A 12,746-nucleotide genomic window follows, 5' to 3' on the forward strand; every position below is an offset into this window, starting at 1 on the left:
CTCTGTACACATCCAGTACTTTCATCTTACTGGGATGAAGGCATTAAGACCTGTTCTTTATCTTCTAGGATCCTGGGGAAATGGCCAGAGCCTGTTGAAATGGAAAAATTAGCCAGTTCTTGTTTCGGATCCCAGCTGAGTCATGGCATCTGTACTAGAGTGTCTGACCTTTTTTTCCCCTGGCAGCTGTTGCAGATTTGCCAATTGAGATTATGTGTACCTTCATAAAAAGGCATGTGGCCTGGAAATATGATCTTTAGTGTTTTGGATTTTGTTTTAAATTTTAAATAAGATCATGGCAAATGAAATTAGAATCAATTATCTGTCCCTGCAGTGTCAAGAGATCTTCATTTTCATACACAAGGAGTTTAGACATAATGGTTTGTATACCTTACCCATGCGAGGTACACAAGTATCCTCTCTTATTTTAATCCTTATAACAAATCTAATCATCCATTCATTCATTTAACAAATATTTTTTGAGAGCCTGGCATGTGCCAGGCAGTGTTCTAGGAATTGAGGAATACAGCAGTAAGCAAAGCATGCACAAGCTTCTGACCTCATGGAGCTTAGAGTCTAATGTAAAGAGAGATAACAAACAACATGAAATTGCAAAATATATAGTATGTTAGATAGTAATAAGTTCTCTTGAGAAAAATACATTGGGAAAGGGAGAGAGAGAGTTTGGGAAGGGAGTTACATTTTAAATAGAATAATTTCAGTCTTCATTGAGAAGACTGCACTTGAGCAAAAACCTCAAGGAGGTGCCAGAGCAAACCACGAGGCTATCTGGGGAAACAGAGGCAAAGGAAATACCATTTGTAAAGGCCCTGAGGCAGTGGCATGCTTGGCCTACTCTAAGAAGAGGCCCATGTGTCTGGAGTAGAGTAAGAGGGAAAGAGGATATGGAGATCTAGACCACATAAAGCCTTGTAGGCCGCTTGACTTCTTACAATTTTTAAAATTGACTTTTACTCTCAGTGAGACAGGGAGAATTTTAAGCAGAAGAGTGACTTTGATACTACTTACATTAAAAAAAGTTTTTTTTTTCAGTTTCCTTGAAGTATTATTGAAGCATAATACATTGTACATGTTTAAAGCATACAATTTGATGGGTTTTGGTATATGTATACATCTGTGAAACCATTACGACAGTCAAGGTAAACATATCTGTAAGTCCCCCAAATTTCCTCATGCCTCTTTATAATCCCTCTCCTGCCTCTGGTCAGGCAACCACTAATCTGTCACTGTAGGTTAGTTAGCATTTTCTTAAATTTAATAAAAACGGAATCATTCAGCATGTACTCTTTTATGTCTGGCTTCTTCTTGCTTTCCGTATAATTATTTTGTGATTCATCCGTTGTGTGACTTAGTAGTTCATTCCTTTTTATTACTGAATAGTCATCCACTGTATGGATATATTATGATTTACTGTTCATGTCAGAGGATATTTGAGGTGGCTTCTAGTTTTTGGCTGTCACAAATAATAAATGCCATATAGTTTGGCCCTGCTATTTTGTTCAGTCTGACAGTCTCTACTATAATTCAAATATGTATTTAGAACATTTATATTTTATGTGATTATTGGTGTAATTGGCTTAAATCTATTATCTTACTATTTGTTTTCTGTTTTGCCCAACTGTACTTGTTTTTCCTTCTTTTTTTTGCCTTTTTTTGGATTGAGTGTATTTTATGGTGCCATTTTATTTCCTTTGTTGGCTTATTAACTATACCTTTTTTTTAGTAGTTGCATTAGTATTTATAGTATAAAATTTTAACTCGTTACAGTTTACCTGCAAGTAAATTGTATCACTTCACATTTAATGTAACAGCCTCACAGTGGTGCACTTCCATTCTTCCCTCCGAGCCTTTGTGCTGTGGCTGTCCCACATTTTATATCTACATATGCTTGTAAAGCCCACAGTAAATTATTATATTTCCTTTAAAACTCAATTATCCTTTAAAGTGATTTTAAAAATAAAAACAAGATTTATATTCGCCCACATACTCACCATTTCTGGTGCTTTTCTTTCCTTTGTGTAGATTCAGATTTCTATCTGGTATCACGTCCTTGTGCTGGAAGGCCTTAATGCAGGTCTGTTGGTAATGAATTATTTCAGCTTTTGTATGTGTGAAAAAGTCATTATTTTGACTACCTTTTTGAGAGATATTTTACTTGGTATTGATTTTGAGGTTCAATATTTTAAGATGTGTCTTTACTATCTTCTGGCTTGCATCTTTTTCCAACGAGAAGTCTGTTGTCATTGTTATCTTTGTTCTTCTGTGTGTTATATAATTTTTCCGTGTGGTGCTATTAAGATTTTATCACTGGTTCTAAGTAATTTGATTATAATATACTTGGTCTATTTTTCATGTTTCTTGTGCTTGGGGTTCATTGAGTTTCTTGGATCTGTGAGTTTATAGTTACCATCAAATTTGGAAATTATTCAGCAATTATTTCTTCAAATATTTTTTTGGTCTCTCCCTTCCTTTCAGGGACTCTAATTACATGTCTAGGCTGCTTGAAGTTGTTCCACTGCTCACTGTTGCTCTTTCCATTTTTAAAAATGTGCTTTTCTCTGTTTCATTTTGCATAGCTTCTCTTGCCATGTCTGGGTTCACTGATCTTCTGCAGCGCCTCTTCTCTCTTAATGTCATCCAGTTTAATTTTCATCTGACACCCTTATTCTCTAGAGGTTCTGTTTGTGTTTTTAAATATCAGAAATATTCATAAATCTCTCCTTCACATGCTGATATTTTTCTATAGCTTATTGAAAATATGGAATATAGTTATAATAACAGTTTTAATATTCTATTAATTCTATCATCTGTATCATTTCTGCATCTATTGATTTCACTCCTCATTATGGGTCATATTTTCCTGCTTTTTTCCATACCTAGTAATTTTTTATTACTTACAAAACAGTGTGAATTTGACCTTATTGTATGCTGAATATTTTTTATTCCTTTTTTATTTAAATTCCAGTTAGTTAACATACAGTGTAATATTAGTTTTAGGTGTAGGATTTAATGATTCAACCCTTCCACACACCTGGTACTCATCACAACACACGCTCTCCTTAATCCCCATCACTTATTTAACCCGTCCCCCCATCCACCCCCACTCTGGTAACCATCAGTTTGTACTCTATAGTTAGAGTCTGTTTCTTGGTTTTCCTCCCTTTTTTTCTCCCCCCCCATGTTCGTTTGCTTTGTTTCTAAATCCCACATATGAGTGAAATCATGTGGTATTTGTCCTTCTCTCACTGACTTTGCTTAGCATAATACTCTTTAGCTCTGTCCACATTGTCACAAATGGCAAGATTTCATTCATTTTTAAGGCTGAGTAATACTGCGTTGTGTATATACACCACCTCTTCTTTATCCATTCATCAGTCAGTGGACATTTGGGCTCTTTCCATAATTTGGCTATTGTTGACGATGCTGCTGTAAACATCAGGGTGCATATATCTCTTTGAATTAGTGTTTTTGTACCCTTTGGGTAAATACCTAACAGTGCAATTGCTGGATCACAGGGTAGTTCTATTTGTAACTTCTTGAGGAAACTCCATACTGTTTTCCAGAGGGGCTGCACCAGTTAGCATGCAACAACAAACAGTGTAAGAGGGTTCCCCTTTCTTTGCATCCTCACCAACACCTGTTGTTTGTTGTGTTGTTGATTTTAGCCATTCTGACAGGTGTGAGATGGTATCTCAGTGTGGTTTTGATTTGTATTTCCCTGATGATGAGTGATGTTGAACATCTTTTCATGTGTCTATTGGGCATCTGTATGTCTTTTTTTTTTTTTTGAAAAATGTCTATTCCTGTCCTCTGCCTATTTTTAAACTGGATTATTTGTTTTTGGGGTGTTGAGTTTTATAATTTCTTTGTATATTTTGGATATTAACCCTTTATCAGATATATCATTTTTATTCCTTTCAATATTTTTGAGCCTTCTTCTGGGATACAGTTAAGTTACTTAGAAATAGTTTGATCTTTTCAGGATTGCTTTTAAGCTTTGTTAGGTAGGACCAGAGTAGCATTTGGGACTAATATTTTTCTTGCTGCTGTCCTACGAATAACCAGATTTTCCCCTTCTGGCTGGCGGGAGCACAAACTATTCCTGACCCTATGGGTACACTGAAGAATTTTCACCTCCTTTTCTTAGGTAGTTTTCTCAACTCAGGGAGACTGCCAAGCTCTGTGCAGGTCCCCTCCTCCCTGCACTGTTGCTGGGAATTCTTTTCAGATAATAAGCTCGGGTAATTAGAGGACTCACGGTGTTTGTTCCCCTTTACTTAGCGATCACTGTCCTGAATTACTACTTGTCCAAGGTCTGAAAATTGTTTGTTTGTTTCTTTCTTTTTGTCTAGCTTATTGTATAAGGTAAGAGGGTAAATATGTTATTTGTTACTCTATCATGATTGGAAGTGGAAGTCTTTTCTGAATTATATTTTAAAGGCTTTTTTGTTGCAACAGATTCCAGGGTAACGAAAGTGGAAGCAGGAATACCAATGAGGAAGCTAGTTTACTTAATTCAGATTAGAGGTGATGGTGGTTTGATCCGAGGTGGTAGTGGTGAAAGAAGTGAGAAATGATCAGATTTGGATATATGTTGATGTTAAGGCCAACCAAATTTATGATGGATTGATATATAAAAGAAAGAGAGGAGTCCATAATGACACATAAGGTTTATATTATCTTCATTTTGTAATTGAGAACACGAAAACATGAGAATTTATGAGACTTGTTCAGGGTCAAACAGCCAGTTTCAAACTCTGATCTTCTAATTGCAAAGCCCTGTCTCTTTCTACTGTACCACAGTGATGGTAAGACTGAGTAGGACAAGCTACAAGTGCTAAAAGAGTGCAAAGAAAAGAGACATTTTCCTGCTTGGAAGAAAAAAGGAGCATTCACACAAATCTTCATTTGAGCTCATGCTTTCTAAAAATTTGGTATAATTGGGTAAATCCAGGAGGGAGGGTGTTAATTATTGAGGGAATAGGGTGACCTGAAGTATAGAAGTCTCGGACGTATTTTTTGACTCAGGATTAACCTTGATCTGGGTAAACTCTCTGAGGGTCAATATAGTTTCGTATGTATGTTTTATAAAATTTCTCATGTTCAAAACTGAAGGGCCTAGAGTTTATTTTCTTGACAATATTTGCATCTTATTTGCCCTTAGAACAAGGGACTGAATAAACATAGGTATGTTACTTTTTAAGAAAACCCAAAAGACAAAATCTTACCTGAGATCCTTAACTTAAAAAAAAATCTTTATAGTAGGGTGAATTTGAATGGCCATGGTAGGGAGTTTGAGTTATATTCCAGATGTGATGGGAAGCCATTGGAGTTGTTTTTTTTTTTTTTTTTTTAAGATTTATTTATTTATTTTAGAGAGAGAGAGAGCGCACATGCGAGCAGGCGAGGGGCAGAGGGAGAGGAGAGAGAATCTCCTGCAGACTCCCTGCTCAGTATGGAGTCTGACGCAGGGCTTGTTCCCAGGACCCTGAGATCATGACCTGAGCCGAAATCAAGAGTCAGGCACTTAACTGCCTGAGCCACCCAGGTGCTCTGCCATTGGAGTTTTTAAAAAGGGAATTCACATGATTTCATCTATGGTTTTATTTTTTTATTTATTATTATTATTTTTAAAGATTTTATTTATTTATTCATTCGACAGAGATAGAGACAGCCAGCGAGAGAGAGAACACAAGCAGGGGGAGTGGGAGAGGAAGAAGCAGGCTCATAGCAGAGGAGCCTGATGTGGGGCTCGATCCCACAACACTAGGATCACGCCCTGAGCCGAAGGCAGACACTTAACCGCTGTGCCACCCAGGCGCCCCTCATCTATGGTTTTAAAAATATTACTGTGGCCGATAGGTGAAGAATAGACAGGTAGGAGCAGGGGGGTGGGCAGGAAGAACTAAAGTGGAAGGAAGAGCCTTCAGAAATCTTTTGTAGACTTGAATTGGAGTAGTTGTAGTATCAGAGGTAATGAGAATGGCTTGCACTCAGGATATATTTTTAAGGTATAATTCCACAGAACTTGCTGGTTGTTTCGGATGTGGGTGTGAAGAAAAAAAAATGAACAATGATTCATAGGTTTTTGCCTGAGGACCTGGATGAATGGTGGTGAGATAGTACAACTTAGGGAGGAGTAGCAGATTTTAGAGGGAAATTCAAGAGCTCTGTTTTGGAAATGTTAGTTTGAGATGCCTTTTAAGACATCCAGTTGGAGCTGTCAAGTAGGCACTTGAATACATGAGTCTTACACTCACAGGAGAGGGCACAGTGTTAGCAATAAAACGCTGGGTATCGTCAACATCAGAGATTTAAAACTATGAAACTGGAGGGGCTCCTGGGTGGCCCAGTCAGTTAAGCATCTGACTCTTGATTTCGGCTCAGGTCATAATCTCAGGGTCGTGAGATCGAGCCCCGCATTGGGCTCCATGCTGGGCATGGAGCCTGCTTAAGATTCTCTCTTCTTTCTCCCTTGCCCTTTTCCCCCAAATCCCTGCTTGTGCTCTCTCTCTCTAAAACCATGAAACTGGAGGGAAAAAGTCATTTGGGGAGTGAGTGTAGGGAGAGAAAAAAGATATTTCAGATCTGAGCCCCAGAGTACTAAATGATTTAGTGGTCAGGAAGAGAAGGAACTAGCAAATGAGAATAAAAGATGAGGAGCTAGTGAGATAGGAAGAAGACCAGGAAATCATCATGTTCTAGAAACTAAACAAAGAAAAGTGTCTCAGGAAGAGTTACACAGATATTAGATTGAACAAAAGAAGCCAAACACACAAAAAAACACATAGTGTACAATTCTACTTATAGGAAATCCAGTAAAACAAAAATAATACCATATGATAGAAGAAAGTGGTTGGGGGGCGCCTGGGTGGCACAGTGGTTAAGCCGTCTGCCTTTGGCTCGGGGAGTGATCCCGGCGTTATGGGATCGAGCCCCACATCAGACTCCTCCGCTATGAGCCTGCTTCTTCCTCTCCCACTCCCCCTGCTTGTGTTCCCTCTCTCGCTGGCTGTCTCTATCTCTGTCAAATAAATAAATAAAATCTTAAAAAAAAAAAAAAGTGGTTGGGAGACAAGGGGTTGACTGGAAAGGGACACATGGGAAATTTCTGGGGTAATAGAATTATTCTGTCTTTTGTTTTGGATATTGTTATATGGATGTATATAATTATCTCATTGAACAGAACACTTAAGATCTGTATATTTCATTAATTATAAATTATATCCCAATTAAAAAAATTTTTTTAAAAGAGGGAGTTAAAACTGTAAATGATGTTGAAAGGTTACATAAGATGAGGATCAAAGTCATTGGTGATTTTGACAGCAGTGGTTTCAGTGGCAGGATGGAGATGACTGTCTAGCGTGGGCTGAAGAGAGAATAGGAAGTGAAGGTGTGAAGATGACAAGTACAGAACCCCCATGTGGAATCTTTCCTAAAGATGGGAGCAAAGAACTGCACAAGTCAGGGAGGTCTAGGAAAGATTTTGTTTTTATTTTTGTAAGATGGAAGAAATGACAACATGTTTTTATGATGATGAGAATGATCTGGTAGGAAGTAGAAATTCATGGCACAGGAGAGGGAGAACAGGGTAGGTGCAGACTTCTTAAAGAGGAGTTGCCTTTGATAGGAGCATGGTCTTTCCTTCTGTTGTAGATAGGAAACTAGAGTATATGGATACAAATTTAGGCTAATAGACTTGTATAGCAGAATATGAAGTATTTTTGTGTTGTTTCTGTTTACTCCCAGTTGAATAAAAAGCGAAGTCAGCAGATGAGGGTGAGGTTTGGGGAAGGAGTGCTGGAGGTTTGGAGAGAAGATGCGAATTAGTTGTCTCGGAGAGAGAGTGGGCACGCATTGCCTAGGTAACTGTAGTATGGTTAAGGAGACCCACTTGAGAGTTATCATCGTAAATATAAAGAGACACTGGCCAGCATGATTTGGGGTTTTTCTTTAGTCCCCTTCAGCTGCCTGAGTACAATTGTAAAATCGATGGAAAGCTGGGTTTAAAATGGTTGGGATTTCACCAGGACTGTGGTGTCATGTGTGTGTATTGGGAGGGGAGTTAAGCAAGGTTTCTGTTAGAACTAGAATTTAAAGTGAATGTTGAACAAAGAAGTTGAGAATATAGGGAGTTTGCTGACGACAGAATGAGTTCATGGAGGCACAATGTAAGGTTTTTTTGTTGGAAGATCAGAGAACAGAGGGAGACTGTCAGATTAGCGAAAGAGAAGCTTGGACATACGATGGTGACTGAGGTAATAAAGGCTGTGAGACACGATTAGATTCGTCCTGATGGTTTCTTAGGGAAAAGTTCTTATTATTTCTTATCATAATCTCGTTTTTGAGATTGATCTCAGTCCTTCCGGTGGTTTCTTGTCACATTTCCAGTAGTTCTTTATGACAGTCTACCAGCCCTACCGAGTCTGGCTGTGACCTACCCCCAGAGCCTTTATAACCTACTCCTTTTCCTACCATTCTCCCCTCCTGTCATCCACTTTACTATTTCTTGAACATTCCACCTCCTCTCACCACCCCTCTCTATCTTTTTAGCGGTACTCCAGTTTGAGGACAGATGCTTTTTCTTGTTTCCTGTCACTTCCCTAGCATCTAGAACACTATGTGGTGTCAAATAGGTGTTTGGTAAATTCTTGTTTGGATGAATATAAATAGCAAGCTTCCCTGATGCCTTTCAAAGAAATTTATATACATTTTCACTAGCAGGTATAGCATGAAATAGCTTTTCTTTTTTTAAAGATTTTATTTATTTATTTGACAGAGAGAGAGAGACAGCCAGCGAGAGAGGGAACACAAGCAGGGGGAGTGGGAGAGGGAGAAGCAGGCTCCCAGTGGATGAGCCTGATGTGGGGCTCGATCCCAGGGCTCTAGGATCACGCCCTGAGCCGAAGGCAGACGCTTAACGACTGAGCCACCCAGGCGCCCCTGAAATAGCTTTTCATCATGATTTGGTTTTCTCCAACCACAAGAAAAAGCCTCAGACATTAACATGTTATAGGAAGACAGTTTTTAGAAAGAACCCAGGCCTGTTCTGAAATTTATGATGAAATGAAAGTATCACTTAATTCTTGATTAAGCAATTTTTAAAAAATAAATTTCATGGGTTAAGTTAATGGTTTCATTTTTATGGCAAGAACATTAATTTTTATGAGATATGAGAATATGACTTGTGTTTTTTGTTTTCTATAGCAATTTTACTATGACCATTCTTCTTTAGATACCATTAAATTATGATTGTTACCTTTAGAGGAGCTCTTTGAGTTTGCTTGGGAAGCAAACCTAAAAATTAGAAAAGTGCAGTGGCAATACAAGATAAAAGTCAAGACAGTGACAAAAGTTATTATAAGGCGGAGCAGTATGAATTACGAAATCTTTCTGGGGCAGACAGGATTTGCTGATCCAGTTCAATTTAAAGTAGTATACTGCTCAGCCCATGGAATGTTGTCACTCTTGTTCCTCAGTAGCCATTTAAGTTCTCTGAGCCCATGGTGGGCCCTGTTATAACTGACATTTCTGTTTTCCTTGCAGTTGTCGGACAGGTAACCGCAAGAGTTTGATCGTGACCTCTAGCACTTCACCTACACTACCACGGCCACACTCACCACTCCATGGCCACACAGGTGAGTGCTTGAAGGTTAAGAAAGGGGGATGAAAGATTGGCCAGTGACACCTAATTTCTTTCCTACTTCTCACTTTGTGTGGCTCAGCATATTACATTGTTACTTCACTTGGTGGACTGAGGCATACAGAGTTCGTGAGCATGCTTTCTATGGGAGAATGTGTTTAGTCTGTTTTTGACACTTAGTTGTTTCTTGCCTCGACCTGCCAACATTCCTTGTGGTCTCATATATATTTTGGGGGCAGGTATGTATCCTGGGTCCATGGCCTCTGTTCTGGTATATTGAGAGCATGTTATGGCTCCAGTCATCTGGGACCATGTGAAAAGAGCTTTAGTAAATGTTGTGCTACTATGCCCAAGGGGCAATCCTTACAAAGATGGTTTTCTGCCTCACGGGACTCCTGATAAGTTTCTCTGTTAGAATAGGAGTCAACAAAAGTGAAAGGAATATTTGTTTTATGTTGGTATTGATTTCACATGTTGGAATTGAACCAAATGATCTCTTATATTCAGACTCTGCTCCATCTGGAATATGGGCTCCTCTAGACAGTGTAAGGACTGATTTACTTGCCTCTGACTGGGGAATATAGAAAAATTATGAAGCGGAAGACCTCATTTGAGTTAGCCGTATATTTTAGTCTAGACATGTATTTTTGCATCCCAGGGAAGCCAGAGAGGGGCCTTAGCTTTGCACCGTTACACTGTTCATTGCTACATTATTTACAGTGGGAGTTCCAGACCTAGTTGTAATGGAAACGGAACAGGCTTGGAACCGTAGGAAGCCGGTGAGAGCTTACTGCGTGGGTTTGGTAAGCCATGGGCCTTGTCTGTCTTTGGGCAATAAAGCAGTACCAGAGCAATGAAACCGCTCATCATCAAGCCAGATAAGGCAGGTCTATTTCACTTGGGTTTGTCTCCTTACTCAGAGTTCACTGTGTCTTTGGAGGGAGAAAATGAGGGTGCATGTGGAATAGTTTTCTAAGCACCCTGAGAGTCTTGTGATTCTGAAATTGATCTTTGTCCTCGGGAGAAGGTTCTCACTTTACTGGGCTCATATCCAGCTATTCATTGTGCTCATGGCCCTTTTCCAGAAATCAATAAAACTCTTAAACACTAACTCTCACATTAGAAGACACCAGCAAGAGTGCAAAGGGACCCAGGGAATGGGAGACTTACTGAGACTGTAAAGCAAAGCTCTCATTGTGTTCAGGTACATTCCTCCTCAAACTGACTGGGTTATGTGCATTCTACTGTGGAACTTTGTAAAAACAGCATATATCTGACCTGGCCTTTTCATCCTCTAGAAATAAATTTAGCATCTCTCTAGACCTTATACATTATTTCACAACTATAATATGAGTACTAGACATCAATTCCTACTGGCTGTTCCTGTCTGAGATGATTTTCTCTCGATTTAGATTCCCAGCAGTGAGAGTTCAGTAGGACTAAATCCTCCCTATTCAGGTGACTTTGATTGAGAACATCATCTGGTCTTTTCAGCCTGCCTAGGGCTGTGAACTCTAGCTTTGAGTTAATATGTATAACATACTTCCTACTCCATAAATGTTACCTGTCATCATCATCATCTCTCCCCAGATCACTGCAGAAAATCCAGGTGGGCCTCAGACCCAGGGAAGAAGGATTAACTCTAAAGCCCAATTCATGGCTAGATGTTGAGAAAGGCAGCACAGATTGTTCCATGCAGAGCAAACTTCCCATTAGATTATATTCTCAGGTCTTATACATCCTGATCTGTTGAGTAATACGAAGCCTGTTGATTTGAAAGTAGGTCTATTTATTCCATACAGTTCATTCCATTATTAAATATTTAACTATACGTAAGTAGATTACAACTACAGTAAGATCAGTTTAGTAGGTACTTAGTCATTCTGGAAATAGAACCTTTCTAGTTCGTTGTTTTTTGCTTTTGTTTTTTTAAATTTATAAACTTTGTTTTTTAGAGCAGTTTTTAAGTTCACAGCAAAATTGAGCAGAAAGTACAGCTAGTTCCCCCATACCCCAGCCCCACACATGGATAACCTCCCCCACCATCAGTATCCTGCCCCGGAGTGGTACATTTGTTAAAGTCGATTAACTTGCATTGGCACATCCTTATCACTCAAAGACCATAGGTTATATTAGGGTTCGCTCTTGGTGTTGTACATCCTGTGGGTTTTGACAAAGGTACGGTGACATGTATCTATCATTGTAGTATCACACAGAATAATTTCACTGCCCTAAAAACCCCCTGTGCCACATCTGCCTTTTCATCCCTTCCTGCCTCCAACCCTTGGCACCCACTAATCTTTTCACTGTCTCCATAGTTTTGCCTTTCCCAGAATTTCATATAGTTGGAATCATACTGTGTGTAGCCTTTTCAGATTGGCTTATTTCGCTTAGTATTTGTACTTAAGATTCCTTCATGTCTTACCATGGCTTGATAGCTCATTTCATTTTAGCACTGAGTAATAATATTGCATTGCCCGATGCACCACAGTTTATAAATCCATTCACCTACGGAAGGATATCTTGGTGACTTCCAAATTTGGCAGTTATGAATAAAGCTGTTATAAATATCTCTGTGCAGATTTTTTTGTAGACGTAAGTTTTCAGTTCATTTGGATAAATACTGAAGAGCTTGATTGCTGGATCATATGGTTAAGGGTATATTTAGTTGTAAGAAACTGACAAACTATCTTCCAAAGTGTCTGTACCATTTTGCATTCCCACCAGCATTGAATGAGAGTTCCTATTGCTCCACATTCTCTTCAGCATATGGTGTTATCAGTGTTTTGGAATTTAGCTATTCTAATAGGTTTGTAGTGGTATTTCACTATTGTTTCAGTTTTCATATTCCTAATGGCATATGATGTTGAACATCTTTTTTTTTTTTTAAGATTTTATTTATTTATTTGACAGAGACAGGCAGCAAGAGAGGGAACACAAGCAGGGGGAGTGGGAGAGGGAGAAGCAGGCTCCCAGCTGAGGAGCCTGATGTGGGGCTCGATCCCAGGACCCTGGGATCACACCCTGAGCTGAAGGCAGATGCTTAACGACTGAGCCACCCAGGCGCCCCTGAACATCTTTT

The 12,746-nt window shown here is 39.1% G+C and overlaps 1 protein-coding gene across 7 annotated transcripts in view; it reads left to right on the forward strand.

Moving 5' to 3' along the window:
* The window catches only part of MAST2 (microtubule associated serine/threonine kinase 2), a 204,516-nt gene that overhangs the window by 133,126 nt on the left and 58,644 nt on the right, over positions 1 to 12,746 (forward strand). For all 7 annotated transcript variants that reach the window (XM_087865856.1, XM_045799660.2, XM_045799663.2 and 4 more), the window contains one exon: positions 9,568 to 9,659. In XM_087865856.1, the coding sequence (XP_087721982.1) occupies positions 9,568 to 9,659 (92 nt within the window). The remainder of the gene's footprint in view (positions 1 to 9,567; positions 9,660 to 12,746) is intronic.

The sequence above is a fragment of the Ursus americanus genome, chromosome 12, assembly GCF_024610735.1.
Source record: "Ursus americanus isolate L20-20 chromosome 12, mUrsAme1.1.p, whole genome shotgun sequence".
Lineage (NCBI taxonomy): Eukaryota > Metazoa > Chordata > Mammalia > Carnivora > Ursidae > Ursus > Ursus americanus.